Genomic DNA, 26,639 nt, shown 5'->3' with positions numbered 1-26,639 from the left:
TGAGGATAATGTTAGGGGTTCTGACACGGACTGAATTGTGTTCCCCCCAAATTCATATGTTGAATCCTAGTTCCCAGTACCTTAGAACGTGACTGTATGAGGGATATAGGGCTTTAAAGGGATACTTAACTTAAAATCAGGTCATTGGAGTGGAACCCTAATCCAATCTGACCAATGTCCTTATAAGAAGAGGTTATTAGGACATATAGAAAGAGACACCAAGCATGTGTGGGCATAGAGGAAAAACCCAGTGGGGACACAGCAAGAGAGTGGCCATAAGTAAGCCACGGAGAGAGGCCTCAGAATCCAACCCTGCAAGCACCTCGATGGACTTCTACCTTCTGGAACTGTGAGAAAAGAAATTTATGTTGCTTAAGCCACCCAGTCCGTGGTATTTTGTTATGGCAGCTCTGGCAAACTAATATAGATTTTAATTGTCATTATAAACTTAGGCTTTGATAACAATATCTAAGGAAAAATGTAAAAGAACATTTTATTTACTTTCAGAACCAGATGATCTTGGTTAAGGTAGCTGCTGGGGATCATGATGCAGCATGGGAGGGAGAAAAGGCAGAATTCTTCCTTTTTTTTTTTTGGTTGAGCTGCAGTAGCATGTGGGATCTTAGTTCCCTGACCAGGGATCAAACCCGTGCCCCCTGCATTGGAAGCACAGTCTTAACCACTAGACCACAAGGGAAGTCCACTAAATTTCTACTTTTTTCTGTTGAGCTGAATGATCTTCCAATTGAAAAGGGCAGAAGAACCACTGATCATTGGTAATAAATGTCAAAGATTAGTGACAGGATTATAGAACAAGTCCTAGCTGCTCTAAATGAGCACCTGTTATAGAATGAATTGTGTGCCCCTCCCCTTGCCCCAAATTCATATATTGAAGTCCTAACCCCCAGTACCTCAGAAAATGACTATAATTGGAGATAGGGTCTCTAAAGAGGTAATTAAGTTAAAATGATGTCTTTAGGGTGGGCCCTACTCCAATATGACTGGTATCCTTAGAAGACGGAATTAACACACAGATATACACAGAGAGAAGACCATGTGAAGACACAGGGAGAATGTGACCATTTACAAGCAAAGGAGAGAGGCCCCAGAGGAAATCAACCTTATGGACACTTTGATCATGGACTTCTCGCTTCCGGAACTACAAGAAAATAATTTTCTGTTGTTTAAGCCACCCAGACTGTGATACTTTGTTATGATAACCCTAGCAGACTAATACAGGGCCCACCTCCTGGCTCAGATTAAGATTGCTTTTGGTGGAAACTGCAAAACTCCTAGTAGAAAACATAGGCGGAACACTCTTTGACATAAATTGTAGCAATATTTTTTCGGATCTGTCTCCTAAAGCAAAGGAAATAAAAGCAAAAATAAACGATAGGACCTAATTAAGTTTAAGGCTTTTGCACAGCAAAGGAAACCACTGACAAAACATAAAGACACATACCCACAGAATGGGAGAAAGTATTTGTGAATGACATGATCAATAAGGGGTTAATATCCAAAATATATAAATAGTTTATACAACTCAACATCAAAAAAACAGATGATCTGATTAAAAAATGGGCAGAAGACCTGAACAGACACATTTCCAAAGAAGACATGCAGATGGCCAAAAGGCACAAGAAAAGATGTTCAACATCGTTAGTTAACAGAGAAATGCAAATTAAAACCACAATGAGATATTACCTCACACCTGGCAGAATGATTGCCATCAAAAAGAATACAAATAACAAGTGTTGGCAAGGATGTGGAGAAAATGGAACCCTTGTACACTGTTGGTGGGAAGTAAACTGGTGCAGCCACTGTGGAGAACAGTACTATGGAGGTTTCACAAAAAACTAAAAATAGAACTACCATATGATCCAGCAATTCCACACCTGAGTATATATCCAAAAAAACTGAAAACACTAATTCAAAAAGATACACACACCCCAACATTCATAGAAGCATTATTTACAATTGCCAAGATATGGAAGCCACCTAAGTGTCCATCAACAGATGAATGGATAAAGAAGATGTGGTATATACACAGAATGGAATATTACTCAGCCATAAAAAAGAAAGAAATTTTGCCATTTGCAACAACATGGATGGACTTGAAGGGTATTATGCTAAGTGAAATAAGTCAGACAGAGAAAGACAAATACTGCATGATATCACCCATATGTGGAATCTAAAAAGTAAAACAAACCAGTGAATGTAACAAAAAAGAAACAGACTCACAGATAAAGAGAACAAACTAGTGGTTACCAGTGGGGAGAGGAAAAGAGGGAGGGGCAAGATAGGGTAGGGGATTAAGAAGAACAAACTACTAGATAAAAATAAATAAGCTACAGGGATATATTGTACAACACAGGGAATATAGCCAATATTTTATAATAACTATAAATGGAGTATAACCACCTTTACAAATTATGAATCACTATACTGTATACCTGAAACATATAATATTGCACATCTACTATACCTTAATAATAAAAGATTGCTTTCAGTGATATCTGCAGGGCACAGATAACACCTTAAACACAAGATGACAGAGATGCAACTCAGCAGCACTCTGCATAAAACAGACGAGAGATTTGGGAGCAAATGTGACCAATCTGAGTCCACCCAATGCAACGCAACACTCACCCACAGGCTGAGGTGGGCAACAGGCTCCTCCATGCTGCAGTGGCCACAGCACCCTTGGAGAACTGTGAAAAGACACAAACCGGAACACATTTAGAAGAGTGCAGAAGGAACCAGAAACAGGTGCCATTGTGCCATCTACACACCTGTTGAGGGAAGTGGAGACAGGACGCTGAGGCAGAAGCAGCATGAAAACTGCTGGTTTTATTTATGTGACAATCTGTGGTGTGGAAAAGACTGGCTTGGCTTGGTCACAGAGGTGTAACAAGGACATCTGAGTGGGACGGTAAAGGAAAGGGAAGTGGGCTTTAAGTGGGGTAAGAACTTTCTAGTGACCAGAGCAGCCCAAAGACAGAATGCATTGTTGGAAGAGCTAGTGAATGTCCCCCAAGCTGAGACATTTGAGGCCAGGCTGGGAATGTGGTGAAGATTCCAGCCAATGGGTGGTCAGTGCCTGTCCCAGCGCTTATAGTTCTAACTAGAGATGTTCTTGTATTTACTGCTCAGAGGTTCCTGAAGATACCTCAGGGCAGGAAAGAGCATAAAGCGCAGAACAGAGACAGTGGCTGAAATGTAAAAGCCATCAGGATCTCTGAGTGGTGATGAAATGGGAGAAAAAGTAAAGAACGTCCATTCATTCTGACACAGTCAGCAGCTAGTCATCTTCCCCTAGGGAACATCTTTTCCAGGGATGGGTGAGGAGAGGCATGTTTCAACAGTGGGAAGGGAAAATGCCAAATCTAAGGACTTGTATTTTCATCGTTATAACCTCACCTCTATATTTTTGAATTTTGTGCTCAGTGAAAGTCCCTTACTCTTAAAAATTGCTTCCTCCTTCCCAGGCCTGGTTCCATGGGCATGCAATCTGTTGGGTCACACAGGGTCCTGTGCTCAGGAGGGCCCTGTGCTTGGTTGAACATTCTGCTGTTGCCATCTTAAAATTCTTAATTTTGGAACAAAAGGTCCCACCTTTTCGTTTTGCACTGGACCCTGCAAATTTTGGAGCTGACCCTGTCCCCTCCACATTTTTGAGTCATACTCCTATTTGCATTCAGATGCCTTCAATTGTTCCTATAAACCTGGGACAGACAGAATTGTAGTGGTGGGTGAACGTGTTTGGAAGCAGCTGGGTTTTGCTGTCACTGGTGCTTTTCTCTCCTGCAGTCTCAACTTTTTGTTACTTACTTGCTGTCAGATTAGGAAGGAGATCCTTAGTGTCAGCTTCCTAACTTATAAATGGAAATAAAAACAGTAAGGGCCTCATTGACATTCATGGGAAGTGAATGACATAAAGCATGTAAACAAATGACTCGCGGTAACAAATATTTATCATTATTTGTTGAGGACATTCAGAGGTCATTAAGGGGAAAAAGTAATCCACGGGTCAGGCTTGGATGCCTGGTAAGTAAAGACAGAAGACAACACCTAGGGGAGCTGGCAGAGAAATACTGATTTCTTGGGAAAGAAGCCAGCATCCTCCTGGCTGAGCCAAGATCCCACATCTGAAGTCCGTGGCTTCCTTCCCTCCCACCAGCCCCACTCTGGACTGTGCCTTGTGGCTGATGCTCCTTCAGGTCAAGAGCAGATGTATCTGGGCAGTTCTAGCCCATTCTAGACTCACTGGATACTAACCCGGCATTGGATGGCTTGTGTTTAACCTAGGAGAAAGTGGCTTCCCAGAAGGCTGATTTCTGTAATTTAGGACAGACACGAGGAAGAACAAGGACAGAGTTTGAGGTCAGAAGTTCTGAGGTATGGGGGTCTAAAGGGAATCATCTTTCCAGACCCTTCCCCTCCTAACTTCACTTCACCCACATCTCAGATGATGTTACATCCCTGCCTGATTAAAAACAACAACAAAAACTCAGATGACCGTCCCCTTCTCAAAACAAACAAAAAATAAACCAAAAAAAGTTTTGTTTTTTTTTTTTTTTTAAAAAAAACCTTCTTTCAAGGAGAAGTAAATAGGTCACTGCTTCTTCTCCAGGTCCAGCGCCTTTCTCCTTCGGTTCGGTCTAAAGATAGAAATTCCAGGTTACTCGTGGTTTCTTTTGACGGGAAAAAAATGAGGCTTTTGCTCCCTTTACAAGTAAAGAAATCCTATTTCCTTTAAGCTTGTCTTGTTCACATTCTCTTCCAGAAACGCCTCCCCCACCTCTTCAAACCGAGACAAAAAGCGAAATGCGGATAAAAACGCACCCCAGCAGCAGCCCTTTATACGATACCCCCGAGAGGCCTGCGGGGTCGGATGAGTCAAGCTCACGGGTAACGGAGCGGAGCGCTCTCGACTTTTCTGCATCCCAGACGTCCTAGGACTCACCTTTCCCTGATCCTCCGCCGTCCCTCTCCCGGCCCCAGACTCTCCCTCCTACTGCTCGCTGGGTTCAGGTGGCAGGCGGCCGGGGAGGCGCTCGGGGAACCGGGAGAGCCGGGGTCGCCGCACCTGTGGGCGCCGGGGGCGCGGGCCCCTCCCGGCCGAGCGGGCGCAGCTCCCCGGCGGCTCCGCTAGGGGTCTCTCTCGGGCGCCGAGCGGGCTGGGCCGGATCAGCTGACTCGCCGGGCTCCGAGCCCCGCCGCCGCGCTGCTGCTCCGTCAGTTTCCTCGGCAGCGGTAGGAGAGAGCACCCTGAGCAGCGCGAGCGCTGGGCCACAGGAGACGGCGGCGGCGGCGGCGGCGACACCAGCAGAGCAAGGGCTCGGAGGATCCCACTCGCACAGCAGCGCACTCGGTGCCCCGCGCAGGGTCGCGATGCTGCCCGGTTTGGCACTGGTCCTGCTGGCCGCCTGGACTGCTCGGGCGCTGGAGGTGGGTGCCGCGCCTCGGAATGGGGTGGGTGGGGGAGGAGGGGACCCGCTCCCTCTGAGTCTTTAATCCAGAGAAGCCGGGGGCAGTCGAGGGGACGCCTCTCCTCTCCGCGCCCAACACCCCCGCTTGCGGGCGCCCTGCGCATCCCAGCCTCCGGCCCAGCCCTGCCCTGGGGACGCGCGCTCCGGCCAGCGGAGAGGGAGCGGGCGAGGCGTCGGGCCCCTGGGTCCGCGCCGGTCGGGGGCGAGAAAAGGAGGAGGCTGTCCTGAGCTCGGACCCTGACTCAGTCCCTGACTCGGGGGCCGGGAGGAGGCGAGACACGTCCAGATGAGAGATAGGGGGAGGGAGCACGTGGGGAAAACCGAAAACGCAGCGTCCCTGGATCCTGTCCCCGGCACTTAATCGCTGCCCTTCCCTTTCTCTCGGGCCCTGGCGAGGAGGAGTCGGGACAGCTCGGGAAGCTGGGCACCCTCCAACCCCCGCTTCCCTTTGCCTTTTCCGCCCCGTTTCACCTTCTCTTCGCATCCCCACCACCCCTTCCCGGCCCGACCTCCTTCCTCCTCCTTCCTCTTCGCGGCTGCTCGGGGCTGCCGCCCGAGTGCGACCCCAACATGCAGGGTCGCACAACACCCTCCGCAGGCAAACTTTGTACATTTCTGCGTCTCCCTTTTGTGTTAAGTTGAGAGAGATGGGAGGGGTCGGACACCCGCAGCCACCTCTCACCTTCTCCAAGCCAGGACATTGTGGGCGTTCGCTCGCACCCTCCGATTCTCCTGGTGAGGGCGAAGGTCCCTGGGAACAAAAGCCGCGACACCCCGCCCTCGCCAGCCCGGGGCGCGGTGGGCTGAGCCGCGCTGGTCTGTGCGCCACCGAGGCTGCCGCCTGACTCTCTTCCCCGTATTGCGCGTCTGTCCCGGAGGGGGCTCGGCGGTGCCTCGGGGCCCCTCTACTTCCCCCCCCCCCCGCCACTTCCCATCACCTCCGCGGCTTGCTGATTCTGTGCTCGGTTGTGAAGTCCTTGAGGAGAAATACGCGGAGAGTGGGGTGTGCGTCTGGAAAGGGCAGTGGCTGGTGGTGGGGAGGCACGAGCACTCCCCTCCTGTGCATCAAAGGAGGCGTTTGTCTGATGAAGGCGCGGCCTCTTCCCTGGCAGCGCTGGGCACTCTGGTTTAGCTTCCCTGGGGACGCGGCCTGCTGTGGAGGGTCCTTAGGGTCTTTTTTTTAGGGTGCAGATGAAAGGGTTGAATTGAGTGAAGATTAAGACGGAGAAGATGGCGCCTCTGCAGTGCAGCAAAGAAAATCTGTGGAGGCTGCAGCCTGGTGAAATCCACCCACCGCTAGGTGTATAGCAAGTCTTCCCCATTGATCCAACTCTCGAACATTCAGCTAACGCCTGTGCAAAATGACTATTTTCCTTTTTATCTGAAAATGCTTAGAAGTTGTTTGCTTGGCAGCTGGGGCAGAAAAGGTGGTATTTCGCATCCTTTGGGTTCCCATTCTGTATTTTACTATTGGTAACCTCCCTTTCCCGGATGTTTGTTTGTTTCTCCTCTTCCCCTACCTCATGGTGATTTTCCAAGAAAGCAATTTCTGGACAAATGTTTTCCTGTAATTCCACTGAGACTATACTGAGTGTCACACCGTTAACAGCTTTTTAGTCCCTAATTTACAAGGTCATTGAACTTTTTCCTCTTCTGTCTTTTTCCTACAAGTGGCTCAGGAATCACCTCAGGGCTAGTTAAGGCAGATTGTTTTAAGAGTTGAAGAATTTGGTTTTCTATTTTAAAAATGCATTTAATTAAGGGAGCTGGGATTTTTCCAATACTTAAATTTACTCCAATGATTATTTCAGTTTTCCTGATTGTCTTATTACACATTAAAAGACACATATTAAGTAATTAACAACATATCATATCCTTTATAGTTGAAGCTTTTGCCAAAAAGTAAATATTTAACTGTTTTGAGCAATATTTTTTTCTGTGTAAAAGGATGCAGCGTGTAGGCAAATATGATTCAGATTTCTTTTTTAGCCTGTTTGACTGCATTTTTTTGCTCTTCCTCCCATCCGTTTGGACATTTTCACTGGTTACTGTCACCTCCTTCAAAGGGTGGAGGTGAGATTCACAGTTTGCATTTTGCAAAGCGTTAATGGAAAAGTAGGCAATTCATTCTGATGAGGTTTGAGGGAGATTTATGCAGCTAAATCTCTGTCCACTGAAAAGATGTAATTATGAGTTGACTGTCTTTTGTAGGGCTTAGAAAATAGGTCTGCTGCAGATGGCTCAAAAAAAGAAATGAATAAGGGCAATGACAATGGGGCCTCAGCTTCTGGGGGAGGCATCATTACCTGAATTGATGATTTTCCCTAGTACAGTGACAGAGTATGAGTTAAAAAGGCCCTGACATTTATTTATTTAAACTTGATTCCTCTTAAGTTTTGTTTTCCTATATTGTGGGATTTAACCGAATCACAAGTATCTGCTTTCATAGTGGTGCTGATTCACAGATAATATATACCTACTCACACTGGCCAGAACTAACCTAATGGTAGATGCCTGAGCACAGAATAGTGAAGCTCAGATTTGATGGTGAGGTATAAGGAATCACTGTTTCTGCCTGATCTGTGGAAAGCCATGATATGGGCAGGGCACCCAAGCGGCTCTCTTGTCACCCTAACGAGCAGAGGCATGTGATGGGTACTTGGGAGGCCATTAGTACTGCAGAGAAGTACTCCAGAGAGAATAATGATCCCTGGTTCTGGTTGGGGAAATGAAGAGGAACATATAACTAAATAAATCACAAGGTTAAATTAGAAATGGCCGATTGAAAAAAACAAAAAGAAAGAATGTGACCCATTGAATATTGGTTTGAAAGAAAAACGGAGAGGTCAGAAACAGACTCACAGATGTAGAGAATACCAAGGGAGAAGGTGGGGTGGGGAGGTTGGACTGGGAGTTTGGGATTAGCAGATGCAAACTGTAATATTATATATAGAATGGATAAACAACAAGGCCCTACTGTGTAGCACAGGGAACTATATTCAATATCCTGTAATGAACCATAATGGAACAGGAAAAAAAGAGAAAAACATAGAGGTTATCCTTGTGGAAAAGGCTTTTTCCCTGTTGCTAGAGGACCTCTATTTTGTGTTACTTTTCATGGCATACTAGAGATTTCTATACAGATATTTGTATGAAGATGAAGGTTGTCAGTCATTCTAGAAATAAACAGCTATTATGTGCCTTTCGTGTGGCCACTAAACTACCATTGAGTGTGGTAAAATTCAGTAGAAATGTACCTTCTCTTTCTGCACATTTGATCTAGGTGGGGATATGTATTACCTTAAGAGACTTACGAAGCATCTTCGATTAATATACTTCTCTAATTTCTGCCTAGTTATATCAGTTACAAATGCAAAGATAAGCCTTATACATATACTTTAAAAATAAAGCTCCAGGAAGTAAGGTTTAGATTGACTTGCATACACCTTATTTCCCCTCACCCTCCTTCTCCTGTTCCCAGGAAGTTTGCAGAGTAAATAAGACGGGCACATGATTATGAAAGAAAACAGAAAGTGTTAAGTACCAAGAGGAGAGTACAGATTAAGTGGCATACTGAGTGAAATATTAACAGTATAAACATCTATATATAAGGAATAAAGGAACAGTGGGATGAGATAATCCTGGAGAATTTCTTGGTGGTTCCTTTCCAGCCAGATTTGTATCTCAGGTTGGGAGAAGGGAGATTAAGTCTTTGCTTTTACATATTTGTTTACATACTTCTCTCCATCTTTCCCCTCCTAGACACACACGCGTGCACACACACACACACACACACACACACACACACACCCCTTCACCCCTACACCCCTGAGGGTGTGGGTGGAGCCAGTGTGGGATTTGATTTTCTTAGTTTCTCATCTATTCATTTGGGACCTTTTTAATTGATTCTCCTTTTGGACCAAGCTCTTTCCTGTAGTCCTGAAGCTAGCCTGGTGAACAAAACCATCATTTGCTTCAGGAAGCTTCCAGTCTAGTGGGGACCATACACAGACCATACACAAATCATTATAAGTGTGTGCTCATGAACTGTGACAGATGCTGAGACAGAAAGCAAAGGTGCAGGGTACAGTCTGGAGAGGAGTAGGGAATTCCAAATAAGGAGGTGAAGGACCGAAGGTGAGGGGCTGAAAGCAGGGTCTCAGAGCTCTGAGGCGGCATCTTCATTAGCACCTTGACTGAGGTAATGAGTACATGATGAAAAAAGTGATTCACTGGGCAGCAATGAGGAGGCTGGGGAAAATAAAATGTTTAGCTTGTTGTAGATTTTTCTGGTAGTTTTCTACCTCTTCATCTTCTACTTGACTATGAAATGGTTTCCTTTTTATAGTAGGACCTCACTTACATATGTACGGAGTGAGAATTGACACTAGCACCATCTTCTGCAAATCCTTGGGGATGCTGTCACCCTGTGTGTCACAGCCCGTATCCAGATACACCCTCGTCAGTGGCTGGAGGAAGATGGAGGGTGGCAGGCAGAGGACGCCAAAGTGAAGGAATGAGCAGACCCCCTGAATGAGTAACAAGTTTAAGCCAGAAAATGTCTATTTCTTAGTTTTCCTTGTAGCTGTTAGTAAAAGGAAAGCAAATAGCACCTGAACCCTCAAACTGAATTTTGAAATGAAAACCAGAGGAAGGGGAAGATGTTATTTAACTGTTTTTTCAGTTTAATGTGGATAGTTTAAGAAATAACTGTTTCAGTGAGGACACTAGTGTTTTTCTTTGGGAAAAAAAAAATCTGGTGAATTTTTCTCTTCAGATTAATGGTTAATAGATATGCTTTCCTGGTACCTTTTTAGAAGTAGAAATGCACCAAAAACAAGATTCGAATGGACTGCTCTAGGAATAAAGTAAGTCATTGAAAAAAAAGAAAAGAAAAAGCCTGGACGTGTTCATGAACTAATAGATATATGAAAAAGGGATGCTGAATAGATAGTTAGCTGACTATTCAGAGTGGGATACAGAAGACTCAGTTTCACATATGAAATCTTAGCTGAGATGGGGAGCTCAGAGGCCATTTTACTTATTTCGTCTGGCTACATCTGGAAGAAACATAAAATACAGATGTAGCTTGAGCGTTGCTAGGATTGTAGTATTTTATGAAAGAAGGTAGTGGTTGAAATGGGGAAAATGAAAGGCTTTTGAAAGCCAGCTCTATGGAAAATAGTGGAACTGTTCCTACATTTACAGCCTTGATTTCGACCAACGTGATGTCAGGCCAGCAACCAAGTCATGGAGTTTCTCATGTGTTCTGGGAAGGCAGCATTTCCCATTGATCAAAATATTGACTGTGGGTAGCTCATGCCTCAGTTTCTTCCCTTGTAAAATGGGGATAATAATGTTTATGGTTGTTGAAGATTGAGTAAATATATATATGTAAAATTCTTGGAACAGTAAATGAGTAAATATTGTGTAAAAAAAATGTGTAACATGATGGCACCTTATAAGCACTACCTGTTAGTTACAATTACTGTTTATGATGATGATGTAAAATAGATACATTTAATCTCATAATTGTTGAAAGTTAAAAAAAAAAACTACATGATGTTTCATGACTTATTGACTAATGCACTTACCGACCAGTTAAGACTGTTACAGGAATTTGGCAGCTTGTTTCTGAGAAGAATGAATTAATCTGATTTAAATTGTAAAAAAAGACATTGCAGATAAAATTTTTATCACAAATAAAAATTTTAAAGTATATATTATAAAATTTCATTTATTAAATATTCATATGTATTTTATATTTCAGTTGGCTTTTTAAAAAAGCATTAAAACAATACATGCTTATAGAAAAACTTGAACAATATACAGAAATATGTAAAAAGCATAAGCAGTTGCTACACAAGTGAGTAAGACCTATTTTAAATGTGTTTACCCTGGCAGCTTGCTAGACATGTCTAAAATTGAGCAAGTTTATATTCTGGCTCGATTATTAACTCAGCTATTAGTTGATTATCAGCTGTGTGCAAAGAGCTGTGAATAAGCTTGGTTTAGCTCTCAACAAAACCTTTTCTAGAAAAGTGAATAAACAGGTTTGGCCAATCTAGGCAGAAATGGAAGATTTCAAATGCCAGCAAAAGAATTTTGATGCTACCTAGAATAGAAGCTTGAAATAATCTTCATCAGAGGACCAGGAAACCAAAAAGCTGACTGCTTGAGAAGGTAACGCTTCTGTAAGAAATCAGTTTTCAAAATAAAATGAATTATTTTACTAGCTAGATGATGATAAATTCTGTGGTGGTCTACTCTAAAACTTTATAGTGATCTACTGCTTGATTAAAAGCATAGTTTTTTAAGTCAGCATATTTTGCTCATTATAAAATAAAAGGTTTCTAATCTCAGTTTCAAAATAAGGCTGAAGATATTTGAGAATACCCCAAATTGGTGATACTGTGGTTAAGGTATTATTAACACATTGAAGAATCAATAAGCAAAATCCTAAGGAATCTATATGTTTTTTTTTTTTTTTTAAATCACACCAGTTCCTGTATTTCTTTATCACTGTCCTGCTCAGTCAAAAAAAGTGAGTTCAAGTCAGAGGATGCAATTATTGTAGCCATGTTTGAAGTAAACATGCTGCTCAGAATGGATACAGTGAGGAATGCAGGTACCACAACCACTTATGTAGGGTGAATGAGCAGCGGCAAGGAATAAGCAAGATGAACATTTCAGAAAAGGGAAAAGAACAATAACCCTGTTTTGTAGATGAACAAATTCTAGAATTCTTAAGGTCTTATTAGTGATGGACCCCAATATTTGTATCTTCTAATTTCCAGATGGTCTCTCTCTTTATTTTTTCTTCCCAAGTTGCAATGATTTTTAGTTGAGAAGTTTGAGCAAGAAAAAAAAAATTTGGTGATTTATTTTGTTGATATGCAATAGTTCTTTGCTTGAGTCTCTTTCATAGAGAATCTAATAATTTGTCCTATGCTCTCATTTTGCTTCCACAGAAACCCACATTCTATCTTACTAAAGAATGTTTAAGGCATCCTAGGTGATTGGGACTGATAAATTACTTTTCAGCCTTAAAGGATGCTTCTGAGAATAAGAGATCTGCTCTATCAAAAAAGTCATTTGTATTAAGTGAAGAAATGCATTGTTACTCTTGTTCCTTTGTTAAATTTCAAAGCTTTAATGACTGATATATTTTGACCCGGTGGAGACATTTTACAGGAATAAAGATGAGAGGTTTAATCCTACACTTGAGATATATTTGTCTACTTTAGACCTGACGTCTTACCCCCAAGTGACCGCAGACTCATTTGTTGTTTCTCCTGTCTGCATATGCTGGATTACAATACAACTAACAAGGCAACATAGTTTTTATTTTTAGTCAAAAATGAAGAAAATAGTATTGTCTATTAAGGCTTGGTTAGTGCAAAAAAAGGACTTTTTATGTTTGCTCTAACTAATGGATGGCTTTTCAAAAGCATAATTATTGTTTTTATAAATAACACAACTCAGTTATTTTGTAATGAAATTAATAGGCACACATGATAAAGATAGATAAGTGCTGTTTTGTAACCATATTTATTGATTTTTTTCATCTTTCGAAGAAAAGAGGCCTTATCTACTTTGAAGATTGAGCCTTTAAAACTGATGCAAACTTTTTGAAATCTTTGCTTAACTCTTCAGAGACTAACATAAAAACATCATATGAAAAGTTATATTTGAGAGCAAATATTCCCCATGCTGATGCTCTTACTTACTTTTTTTTTTTTTAAAAACAAATAGTTTTGTCATTGCGGTGTATTGGTTTGAAGATACAAATGGTGAGTTTTTAAGAAACTCCCATAGAAACTTGCAAACATGCAGAGCGATTGTTCCAAGAATAGTTTATTCAGATACTTATATATTAGATGAATGAGCAATTTAAAATTAAAATCAAATGTCTATAGAGAAGTTACTAGCATATTTTCATATACAGAAACTTAGATTTTTATAGGCACACCTGGAAAGGAAAATTCACTCCTTCATTAAACCAATATTTTTGAGGTCCCTCCCCTCATGGGGAGTTTACAATATAATGAGGGGTAGACAGAATAAATAGCAAGTAATAGGGGACTTGGAAAAAATTAAGGTGGTAAGGATATCATCAGCAAATTCTAGGTGGAAATCTGCTGTGAGTGTGATATTTTATGTGGTGTTATCAGGAAAATTCTCTGACCTGGTCACTACCCAAATGTAAACTTAGATATCTGGAGGAGAGAACTATTTATTCACTGTGATGTAAAACAATAACCAGAGACACAGATCTACTTTGGTGGTTAGATATTAAAAACAAAAATGGTGGGGCAGGAACTCAGGAAGGTGTAGGAGGCTGAAGAAAGCCTATTTCCTACAAACAAGAAACGGGGGAAAGGATTTTTACCTGAGAGGGTCCTGCTCAGTTTCAAATCCAGCTCACCCCATTATTTCAGAATCCCTATCCACATGCGTGGCGTGTCCTCCACATATGTATTTGTAGAACAGAACAATTTCCTAGGTGGTGAGAGTACCAGCTTCTTCCTTGTGCTTTTCTGTATTTTCCAAGTTGCCTAGAGAACTCTTGAACTGCTGCTATGACAAATCAACATGTAAGAATTTAAGTGGGAAGGGTGAAGTTATTCCTGCCTCAGAAGCATAGGAAAGTCAAGTAAGCAGAGGCAGAAAGCCCCTGGAGGGCAGAGTAGGTGTGGCCAGACTTCAGTCCGTTCAAAATTTGCAAATCTGAATGGTCCCTGTGTATAAAGGAGTTCCAGAGGCACACTGCCCCCTCTCTTTGCCCAAAGATAGAAGGTCCACACAGAGTTCCTGAATCCTGGAGATTTCTCCAAATGAAAAAGCTTCCTGGGACTTCCCTGGTGGCGCAGTGGTTAGGAATCTGCCTGCCAATGCAGGAGACACGGGTTCGAGCCCTGGTCCAGGAATATCCCACATGCCGTGTAGCAACTAAGCCCATGTGCCACAACTACTGAAGCCCGCATGCCTAGAGCCCGTGCTCCACAGCAAGAGAAGCCACCACAATGAGAAGCCGGCGCACCGAAATGAAGAGTAGTCCCCGCTCCCTGCAACTAGAGGAAAGCCTGCGCGTAGTAACGAAGACCCAGTGCTGACAAAAATAAATTAAAAAAAAAAAAAAAAAAAAAAGAATCCTCCTGCCAATGCAGGGGACACAAGTTCGAACCCTGGTCTGGGAAGATCCCACATGCCACGGAGCAACTAAGCCTGTGTGCCACAACTACTGAGCCTGTGCTCTAGAGTCCACAAGCCGCAACACCTGAGCCTGCATGCCACAGCTACTGAAGCCTGCGTGCCTAGAGCCTGTGCTCTGCAACAAGAGAAGCCACCGCGATGAGAAGCCTGCTCACCTCGACGAAGAAAGCCCATGCGCAACAAGGAAGACCCAATGCAGCCAAAAATAAATAAATAAATAAATTTAGTTTAAAAAAGTTTATTTTATATTGGAGTATAGTTGATTTACAGTATTGTGTTAGTTTCAAGTATACAGCAAAGTGATTCAGTTATACATACATGTATTCTTTTTTAGATTCTTTTCCCATATAGGTTATTACAGAGTATTAAATAGAGATCCCTGTGCTGTACAGTAGGTCCTTGTTGATTATTTTATGTTATTAGTGTGTATATGTTAATCCCAACCTTCTCATTTATCCCTCCCCCAACCCCAAAATTGGGATTTTTAATATCACCATTTAAGAGAAGGGCAAAATGAGGTTTGGCATAGGGGGAGATCATCTATGTAGTGATTGACGTCATGTCTTAATTGTGATAAGATCTCATTAATTGGGAAACTACCATTATATCATTATAGTGATAAGTAATACTATTGTTGTTTATTATTGTTTTCATAGTAATGTGTTACCATTATTATCACTATTTTTGTTAGTACCTATAAGAATTACCACTATTACTTATAAATATTGCTGTGATAGTAATAAGCATTACTATTGGTAACATCATAAGCATTGCTATTATAGTAATTAGTATTACTATAAATATTACTGTAAGTATTACTATTATCACTATTAGTAGTGCTTAAAATGACTATATTATTACTTACAATAAGTATTGCTATTTTTCTTGTAATAAGTGTTACTGTTATTATCACTTGCTTTTTTATTATTTAGAATAATAAATACTATTATTATTTGAAAAAAAATGGTGGAGCAGAGAAGGGACTATTGACTGTGATCACAAACTGTTTCCTATAATTTGTTTCATAACTCACTACAGTGCCTTACATCTAGTATTTACGAAATATTTGACAAATGCTTTAAAATCAGGACTCTAGGAATTTTATACTGTAATGATAATTATGTTTGATTTTTGACAGTTGAATTAACTTCTCTTATGTTTATGAAAATTGTAAATGACACCTAACTATAAGTGTACAGAAAAAAATTAAGCCTTTTAAATAAGATTTACTTTTTTCAGCCTTTTCTAAAACATTTTATTGTGAAAAGGTTATATAAATGCTGTCAACAATTTCATTTGCAACTCTTTATTTCAGACATTCAGTTGACCTAGCAGAAAAATACCTTGTTCGTGAAATATTTCATCAATCCTCTGATTGATTGGGACATTTTCAATAGAGAATGCCTAGAAATAATTTTCTTTGAATAAGATAATAGAATTTAGAAAGCAAACATTGTGTATTGGAATGAAATTGAGTGACCATCAAAATGAAAATTTCATTATCATTGTCTCTTCAGTTTTCTGCTTTTTTGCCATTTTACAGCTAATATTTACTTTTTACTTTAATGTGAACCAGGATCAAAATGGCCCTTTAAGAAAAAAATTGAAATTCTGTTATTTCTCTTCTCTAAAGGAATTGTACTTCTCAAGTTCAAGATCTTGAAGCCAATGCCACTATATACTATTAACTTGACAGGCATTGAAAATCTAATTGAGGTCATTATGATTATTAGCCTTGTGTCTTGTCAGTGTTTTCTCAGGCTTGTTTTTAACGTTTTGTGTCAAGTGTTAAATCCTCTTACACCACAGCATCCAGAAAATTTCAATCCAATAAAAGTAAACTAAATTTGAAAATCCTATGGTTGTTTTGTGCGGGGCAGGTTCTTGGCTAACTGACAGGACGATGGAACAGGAAGGCAGCTTGTGTACTTCTGTTGATTTGACGAATTGTGAAAGGCTCCAGTTTCAAGAATACATTTGTGACAAAACTGCAATTTTGGAATCACTGCATACTTGTTTAGTGAATTAGGAGAGGAGGGAATTCTCTGAGCATGACCATGTGATTGAATGGCTCAAACAGTAGAAGCAAAGGCTGCTGGGTAGAGAGCTATCTTAAGATAGTGCAAGTACCGGGAACTTGGGACTGAGTAATTAATCAACGTGGCCATTTGAGACATCCAGGACAAAGATGATGAACAGGGAGGATATACTTGAATAAACAAGATAGGAAGCAGACCCACCCAGTTCCCAAGCAATTCCTTTCCTTGTCTGTACTTGCCATTTAAAAATTTCACTTCACTTTCATGAGCCTGGACTCAAAGGTTAAATTTGTATCTTTGTGAGTTTTCTGGGTGGTGCTATAAGGACACAGATGGGAAGTATTGAGTTTGTTGGGAATATTTCTTGTGTGTGTGTTCTTAGTTGCATTATTGCATTATTGACTTCATAAATAGCCAGTAAAGAGAAAAACATTTTAGCTTAAGTATTGGGTTTTTTTCCTGGAAAAAAAAATCGGTTAAAATATCATTCTCAGCGTTTATTGCCACTGTTAAATTACTTATGCTTTTAAAAAAATCATTGTTGGTTTGCTCATTCATCTCAGAAATGTAACATGTGAAACTCAAACCCAAGCCTGTCAATTGATTCTTCTGTTAGCAGATGAGGGGAAAGTTTAATGCAGGATGTTTAATTGGATACTTGGATGATGTGTTCACCTGTTTTGTCTCTATTCGAAATTTTCTCAGGGCATTAGTGGTTGGCTCCTGTGTTACTGACACTCCCTTGGATTTTCGATTTTCATTATTCCTAATTTTTTTTAATCTCACTGCATTTTTCTCCTACTTTTTGAATTTTTAAAAATATCATTCATTTTTTCGGACATGTGCTGGATGCCTTCTCTATTTCAGGGTGACAGGAGCCCTAGAATCTTCGTGGGGCTATTTATAAACAGAGAAGTGATTCAGTCTGTTCCATGAAGGACTCACAGCCTGACAGGGGAAGAAAGAGATGCAGAAATAATTAAGTACAGTGTGCCAAAGGTCACAATGGAAGAAGGTACGAAGTCTTCATAGAAAAGACTGGCAGCATTTGAACTGGGTTTCAAGCATGAGTGGAGGTTAATTGGATCATGGTAGGGCTTTCCAGACAGAAGGGGCAGCAAGTGTGTAGAGGTTAAAAAGAGGAAGCCATGTGAATATGGGTGAGGGAGATGGTGTGAGGACAGTAGGAGATTAAGAGCTTTGGATGCCTTGATGAGTTTGAACTTCATTTTCTCAGCAATGGGGTCCTTTTAGATGTTTCTAAAATGGGAGTAGCCATTGATGACTGTGGTTCAATTAGGTTTAGGAGCCTTTGCAGAAGTCCTTGTAAATGTCTGCATCATCTTGCTAGCCAGATGGTAGCACCTAGCTGCAAGGGAGGCTGGTACATGTGGTCTATTAGCTGGGAGTATTGCCACCAGGAATACATTCCAGGTTCTCTTACTGATAAAGCAGAGGTAGGGTATTGGGTGATAACTGGCATTCTAGGATGTAGAGGAAATACAATACAAAGGAATATAGACAAAAATGGGTAGATTAATAAACAGACCAAAGGAAAGGTTCTCTCTGAGCAATTAGATTAGGTTTTGGGGATTTGCCCACTTCTCCTTATCTGCTCGCTAACCACATAAGAAGCACATCTTTGGAGTGATGGAGGAGGAGATGGGGAATGCTGTTTTATTTTTATGGCAGGAACACCCCAAAACTAAGCCTTTACTGTGGCAGATTGAACCCAAGGTGGTTTAAACTTGGGGTCCTGGAAATCCTTTCAATCAGAGTGATGGAAACAGGTGTAATTCCAGTGGCTCTGTGGATAATAATGGCAGTATCAGTTTACTCTCCGCACTGGTAGACTATCTTTCATTTGATCTAGAAGCTTCCCTAAAGCACCCTTGTTGTTGTGCTTGTTCTTTGAAAGGAATAGCAGATAAAACAAGCTTTGAGGTTTTTAGAGAAGAGGATGATACTGGGAATCTTTTTTGAGCTAGATTTCCCTACCATGTTCAACTTCTTTTCCATTGCTACACACCCTTTCAGATCTGCTTATGTGCACCTGTGTTATTAAAACAGAATTGAAAAATCTGTGGAAAAGAGGAAAATAAACTTAATATATTAGTAAATTATTAGTAAATAAATCAGTAAAATTAATAAATAAATCAGTAAAAATGAGGCTGCCACTTTAAAACTCATCTTAACTACTTATCTATTTTCTTATTCATTTCAACTATTCTAGATGTGGACAAATGGAGATATTTACCAAAAGTATGTGATGAGATAAAGATGAGGGAGAAAAACTTAGAATCTTGAGCAGGCTTGATATAATTATCCATGTTAGGGCATAATTGAGTTTTTATAGTAGGCATTTTACTAGCACCTCAAGATTTATTTAAAATGTGTCCCAATAGTTTGACATATTGTACATGTTTCTGTCTTAAGGAAATGTCTAAAATATCATGGTTCCTCAAAAACTACTCTTGGTTTTATTTTCTACATTATTTCTTTTTGAACCCTTGGTTCTCTTTAAGAGTAATCAAAAGCATAGCTCAAGTTTGATCGTCTTAAATCTTGACATTTCTTTTCTTTTGAAGTGTCTAGCAAGGAAAATATTTTATCTTATCATTTAAAGAGACTGCCTTCAGAAAAACAATTGACAGTGTGTAGTGTCTGAAATAGTTGTTGATTAATCATGAGACTCAGAAAGAGGAGCCGATATCTGTGTGAACATAGATTTCTCTCACATTATCCTGGTCAAATTTTAAATTATACTCTTTTTTTCCCCCTAAAAAGAGTGGGTGGTAAATTATATCATGGAAGTTTGAATATTTGTTTTAAATATATTAGCTAGAATTTGAAAATATAAGAAAATCTTGTTATTTAATTCCTGCATAGTTTTCTAATGGTCATATAGATTTTATAGAAAATTTATTTTAAAACTTTATTTATTATTATTTATTATTTAAAAATTCCTCAAAGGGCATATTTTATTCTGAATTCTGTTCTGCTTTCATATATCTGAAAACATTTGACTTAATTACTGGCTATGGTTTAAGCCCAGTCTGAAATGGTTGTGCCTTTAGTTGGCTTTGGATTTCAGGGTTAGGGACTGTTGCTTGCTTTAAATAATTGGTAGTTGATTTTGCAGGCAATTATCAATAGATGGATTCCTTTGTTTAAGATTTCCTAATTGAAAAAGTTGGCCATCCAAGAAAATGTTCTGAGAAGAATATTCTCGACTTACCTGAATCTTATATTTTATTGGCTTTGTTCATATCCTGTTGTATTTCTAAGTAAACAATCTCTCTAGAAACGATCTCTGCTTCCTTGATGATTTAAAATACATTAAATTAAAAATAATAATAAAATAAAATAAAATACATTAAATTAATTGATACAGATTGTAAGAATTAGTGGAAAAGTTTCTAGTTAGTTATCAATAAAATGTGCTCCATCCATGCAAGTTTATTTTAGTTGTTCCTATTAAATTTGAATGTGAGTTTTAAAGCAAGAAGATTGTGGTCATCTTTGTGAAGGAAACTCAGTTATTACTTTAAATATATATTCAATTCAAGGAAACGGAAAACAGTTGTGCCTGTGTGAAGGCGCATCCATTTAGGATTATGCTTCAATCCTGTAATACAATCCTACAGTTGATAATTAAGATTTAGCCTTAGAGTAAATGAAGTGATATTGATTCTTTTTAGGCCCAGTGTTATTTGCTATTGATTCACTGTTGGTGAGCAGAACAAGAGAACAAAAGCAAGGCTTTAAAACAGCCATTTATAAGTATTGTGTGGAAATGATAAGCTCCAAGTCCCAATAGTGAAGAGCCAGGGAATGGCAACGTTCCACTCAGATGCTCTCCTGATGTCATTTCATCTTAGAATTCCTCTGGCCCTCACTTAACGCCTAGGCCCAACTCCCAAACAATGCAGTTCGATACAAGTATAATAGGACCACAAGTATAATTTAAAATTTTCTAGTAGCCACGTAAAAGAGAAAAGAAACTGGCAAAACTAGTATGTTTTAGTGCACCCAATAAATGTAAAATATCATTTCAATTTATGGTCAGTATAAAAATTAGTAATGAAATATATTACCTTTTTTTAGTCAGTATAAAATTATTAATGAAATATATTACATTTTTTTTTATGTCCTCAAAATTTTACCCATAGAGCATATTTTAATTCAGACCAGCCACATTTCATGTAGTCAATAGCTACATGTGGCTACCATACTGGACAGTGCAGCTATAGAAGGGCCATCTCAACTCACTACTGTCTAGGAAAAGAATCAGTTTTTGGAGCAGGTAGTATCCGAAAGACCTCCTGTCTATGCCTCTTCATCTTACAGATGAAGAAATTTGGATCTGGAGATGGCTGAGTTGCCCAATATCACTTGACTATTAAGGGTCAAAGCCCTATCCTTGTCCTCTGGCTTCTAATCTTTCTTCATCACCCTGATTCTTCCTTCTTTTCTATGTTGCAGAGTCTGTACTAATGTTAGGTGGTTGCTATCAGTTAAACATTGAGTTTTAAGAAAGTCTGGCTCACCTGAGATGGGCATGGCCTGATCCAGACAAAACCCTCTTTTGAGGCAGGGTAAGTAAAATTACCAGGGATATCTAGAATCTCTTAGGGGAATAGTAATGTGAGATGATGCTGGGTCCAGTGATCAATTTTGTCTTTTTTTGATGTGGGCACTGTTGGAGTAGGAGTTGGGTGGACCCTTTGGGACTCATAGTATGTAACTCTGAACACTGGTTGAAATGTCAACTGCCCAGTGAAAGGAAAGGAGATCAACAAGGCATTATGTACTGTGCACAATGTGTTGTGTGTATGAGGTCTCTTCCTGGAAACACTGGGTTAAGCTTTCTTTTTCTTTTTTCTTCCATTTTTTGGAAGGCTGCCCACGTGTGTGCCCATAGTTCTTACCCAATTATACTTAAAGTGTGATATTTTTTTGACAACTTAAGCCCAGTGCACTCCTGGCATGTAAAGTAGTTATTTTCCAAATGCAAGCAAATGTGGAAAACTTACCACACAGCATTGTGGGTTGGCGAAGGCAGGAGGTTGATGTACTCCTGGGATCATTGCTGTAAAGTATTTGTTTTATGGTATGAGAAAGCACGGAGTGAACTTTTAAAGTTGGAAGTTGTTTTAAAATATTTATCAGCCTGGATGTTGTAGATTTTATGAGTGCTTTGAAGAGAGTTTAAATTTATTCAGTGACTTAGGTTTAGTGATTTTAAATTTAGTGTTAAACTTGACAATTATTCTATTTGAATCCTAGGACTTCTCAACTGCGGCTAGACTTTACCCACAAGGTGCAACTGATCTTTAAGTTAAGCATGCACTGCGTTTTCTTCATATTCTGGGGTGAAAACAATTGCGTTTTTGCAAATGCTGATATATGAGACAATGCTTAGAGTATTCAGGGCTTGCAGGAATGAGTTAAAAGTACAGGGATATCTGTATCTCCTTTGGCAGTTGACTATTATTAAACTTAAAAAAAAATGTCTTTAAGCCTAAAAAAATTCAGGTTTTTTAGCCATTTTCCATATATTTTTCATAGTACACATAACCAAGAGGAACAGAAGTTAGAGCTTTAAACTGTTTGGGGGTGTCATAGTTTTTAAAACTATGTATAAGAGTTTTTGAGTTAGAAAAGTATTACGACTTCATTGTAGGTAACTTAGAGAAAATATAAAAACATGCATGACCCTACCACCCACAAATGTGTTTTATTTCATTTTTCAAAGCATTTTTGAGATCATGCTGTAGATTCCATTTTATCCAATCCTGCATTTTATTCCTTAACATTAAATCTCATGCCATTCTCAGTTGTTCGTAAGTATAATGTCTAACGGATGTATGAATCTGTGTAGGGCAATAGGAGCTCTGTAATAGTGGACATGTGCTTTTTGTATTTGGCATTTCCAATCCGAGGTTAGGATAAAAGTAGTGATGTAGGGAGGGACCCTGTGCCAAATACTTGTTAATATTTTAAGTAGTTATTGAATGATGTAAATTGCTGCTCTCAAGCAGTGTTCAACACAGCGGTCCGTCAGCTATAATATAGTACTCAAAGAAAAATAGATGAACAGAAACTAGAGATTAACGAAGCTGAAGAAATAAAGAAAACCTGACCTAGTAATTCAGACAAGCAGTTCTCTTATTCAATAGTTTCATGATCACTTTTGTAGGAAGAAGTTTGACTGTAAGAAGTTATTAGACCTGACAGGCAAATATAGTCAGGGATCGAATGTAGACATCAGTGAAATTGTGATTTCAGTTTCTAGAGCCACTCACTGGGAGCGTTAATCAGGTAACGTGACTACACAGATGTAAATAAAGCATCCTCCTTCCATTTCCCTGCTGTTTAAGTTTCTCCTGATTTTATGTCGTTAAAAAATTAGTCAGAAACATTTACTCCATGAAGTTCCCCAAAGTAAGAATCTTTAGCCACAAAAAATAAGTAGATTTGTCTTTAAATTGAACAATGTGTGATGAAGTGTCACTTCCGTAGAACCCTGTGTAGGGTTGTGGAACCCATTCAGCCAGACTCATATTAATCTTTGATTATTAACTGCTATTCACATGGACATTTAACCAGTTATATCTTACCATATTTCATATCATAGGTTTTTGGAGCAAGGACTATGTTGTTTACTTTTACTTATTTTAAATAAATAGAACACAGTAAATATACAGTGAATAAATGCCACCCCTAGAAGCCCAAACCTCTTTTTCTTTGTCACGTCTGCACAATTAACTGCTCTCTCTTAAAATGTATATAATCTCTCAGACCGAATCTCTTCTTTAGGGATGTCACTTCTTTTTGTGAACCTCTTCTTACCCTCCCTGCCCTACAACCCATGTAAAAATGTTAACATCAAATAAAATTTGTATGCTTTTTCTCTGTTGATCTGTCTTTTGTCAGTTTAATTTGAATTGAGCCGGGACCCAAACCTAAGAGGGTAGAGGAAAGAAACTGTTTTTCCTCTCCTACAAGTATTCAAGCTAGAGGGAATGGTAAATGCGAAGGCTGTGAGGAGTCTGAGGAAGTATGTGAGCTGTTACGTGAATTATGTGTACATAATTTATCAATGATGGTTCACACTGCTGAATCATTTATGGAAACTAATGTTCAGCATCTTCTATATTGAATTTACTCAGTCTTGGAGAAGAATGTATGTTTCAATCAAGAGGGATTTATGGAAGACATTCTGTGTTCTAAACATTCAAGAAAGCTCTTAAGAGTGTGTAATAATTCATCTTTGCCTCTATTTAAAAAGTTAAAATGGGAAGAAATACTGTTTTACAGTTATTTCGGGTTTTTTGTTTTAGTTTTTGTTTCTAACATGCATTAGAAATTTGGCGATCATGTCATGTTGGTGTGATTTATTAGTTCTGGAATAAATAGCTGTATTTCTGGCATATGTAAGTATAGATGCTTCCTTGGCTTTTGCAATAATAAACAGGTATCTAGCTCTTTCTATGATCTGGGCAGTGTTGGAAGTGCTTCTCATGTATTCAGCAGCTGCCTGTGAGGGAGCTACTGTTAAGTTATCCCCATTCCATGTATCAAGCCCATGAAGTATCAGCAGGGAAGGAGCTGGAAAGTGGACCAGGTTCAAGCTCTCTATCTTCACTGTCTGTATTCTTAACCACTTATCTCTTCTGCCTCTGGCAAAATGGAGTAGTGGCTGGAGTTCAGCGGGTATTTCCTCTTGAACTAGGCATTTAGCTCCTTGCGGAAGCAGACCAGGGTGACAGTGGCTGCTTGTTTAGCAATAAGACTAATCTGTTCCACCTTCAGTTCCTGGCGGCTCCCCCTTCCCTCCAGCCTAACCTGCGTGAAATTCCAAGCACCAATGTCTCTACATGGCACCCTCTCACCTTCTACAATGCCCTCTCCCCTTCCCATTCCATCCCAATCCCTTTCCTTCCCTTTCTCTCAACCCCAAATAAGATTGTTCAGAGTGTAGACGTTGGCGTCATTCAGACCTTGGATTTGAGTCACAACTCCTTCAATTAATTATAGAGTTATAACGAGCAGGAAAATGACTTAACTTCCTTAAACCTAAATTTCCACATCTACAAAGTATCTATAAATAAGTCGGTCAGGAGGAAAAGTCAATTTAGAATCAGGTACAAAGCATAGAGCCTGAACAGTAGCAGGCCCTGAGTGAATAATGGCCCTGGTTTTCATTTTAAGTCTCTTTGTAACGTCGCCTCTGATCCTTCACAACTATCCTCGATGTTCAAGTCAGCTCCATTTTACCCCCGTGAAAATGCTGGGGAAGCGGCCCAGTGGCCCGTGACACTGCACTGTTTAGCTTCACATTTCAGTGCTATCAAATAGCTGGAAGGCTGTGGTATCTCACCATTTCACTGATAACATTTTCAACATCTGAAAACAGGAATGACCTATTTTATTTTTTTAAACATCTTTATTGGAGTATAATTGCTTTACAGTGGTGTTAGTTTCTGCTGTATAACAAAGTGAATCAGCTACATGTATATCTACATCCCCATATTCCCTCCCTCTTGTGTCTCCCTCCCACCCTCCCTGTTCCACCCCTCTAGGTGGTCACAAAGCACCGAGCTGATCTCCCTGTGCTATGCGGCTGCTTCCCACTAGCTATCTGTTTTACATTTGGTAGTGTGTATATGTCCATGCCACTCTCTCACTTCGTCCCAGCTTACCCTTCCCCCTCCCCGTGTCCTCAAGTCTATTCTCTACAAGGAATGACCTATTTTAAATCCTGCGTAAGCTTTGGTCTGTGAACCCCGAAGAAAAACCACTAGGAAAGGAATGTCAAGCATGTGCATCGCATCCGGGATGCCGCTGTCTTCTCCGCCCACTTTCCTGCCTCTCCCAGTCCTGCCCCTTGTTGGCATGTTCAGCAGTGACCCTACACAAGTGACAGTCTTGGCTGTTGGGACCAGCTGGAAGCAGCCACAAAATTCCTGGCTGCTCTCTTTCAAAGATCTCTGCTAACCCCTTGGAAAATAAAGAGATTGTCATGTATCAAAGGGGACTGGGAAGGAGATAATTGAGCCATCTTTCTGATGGGACTTGTGGCTTCTAGCACCTGCAGAAGCTTTCTGAAATGGTGTTGCTCTTGCTTTAGGTAGAATGAACTTAAATCTCTGGGGACCTGCTCACATGTTGCTCATACTATGTATGAGGAATGTTCATTTCTCTTCACATTTGATCGGTGTACTTCTGTTCTCATGTCATGAAACATTCGATTCAGGAAAAAAAATCACCATGTACCTTTGATGGTTCCAGGTGACTCTTAAATTTCATTAACTCACAAAGTATGAATTGAATGGAGCAGTCTGTTTTTGTTTTGGGGGAGTTTTATTTCAGGGGGTTAATCTGGATTGGGGAGGGATTGAATTTTTCAAGACAATCCCAAGAGACTGCAGGGGTGTTTGATGTTTTGATTCTAGAAGGATATACATTCCCTCTTCTCCATTTCTTCCTTCTGACCTAGCAAGTGTAAGGCCCTATCAGGTGTTCGTCTGTGCGATCCTGTTACACTCACATCCTGTAGGTGCATCCAAGTGCTTTGAGGCTGACTTAACACAGATTAATTTAACAGTTGCTGTGTGAATGCAGATGCTCTCTGCTGCTTATTTCTAATAAGTTGATCAAGCCATATAAAAAATATTTTTCCTCTTAAAGAAGTCTCATCTTCTTATTAAGCTGTAGAGCAATAAGGAAAAACTGAAACGCTTAGGACTAAAATTAGCGTATTATATTTAAAGCTCTTCTCCTCAGACTGATTATGACATGCTCCTCTATTGAATTTCTAGTCAGGTGCTTATTCATAAAAATGAGACCGATATAGATGGTAGTGTTCAAATGTTACACCAGTCTG

General features: G+C 40.1%; 1 protein-coding gene across 9 annotated transcripts in view; it reads left to right on the top strand.

Annotated features, from left to right (window-relative positions):
- The first annotated feature begins 5,210 nt into the window (after positions 1–5,210).
- Positions 5,211–26,639, top strand: part of APP (amyloid beta precursor protein) — a 283,417-nt gene continuing 261,988 nt past the window's right edge. For 4 of the 9 annotated variants that reach the window (XM_032629785.1, XM_032629780.1, XM_032629782.1 and 1 more), the window contains exon 1: positions 5,243–5,451. In XM_032629785.1, the coding sequence (XP_032485676.1) occupies positions 5,395–5,451 (57 nt within the window). In that variant the 5' untranslated portion in view covers positions 5,243–5,394. Of the gene's footprint in view, positions 5,452–26,639 lie in introns of all 9 variants that reach the window. The other 5 variants (XM_032629776.1, XM_032629786.1, XM_032629781.1 and 2 more) reach the window with 3 other exon arrangements.

Source organism: Phocoena sinus, chromosome 4 (genome assembly GCF_008692025.1).
Source record: "Phocoena sinus isolate mPhoSin1 chromosome 4, mPhoSin1.pri, whole genome shotgun sequence".
Classification (NCBI taxonomy): Eukaryota; Metazoa; Chordata; class Mammalia; order Artiodactyla; family Phocoenidae; genus Phocoena; species Phocoena sinus.
This window is presented reverse-complemented; position numbering and strand designations above follow the sequence as displayed.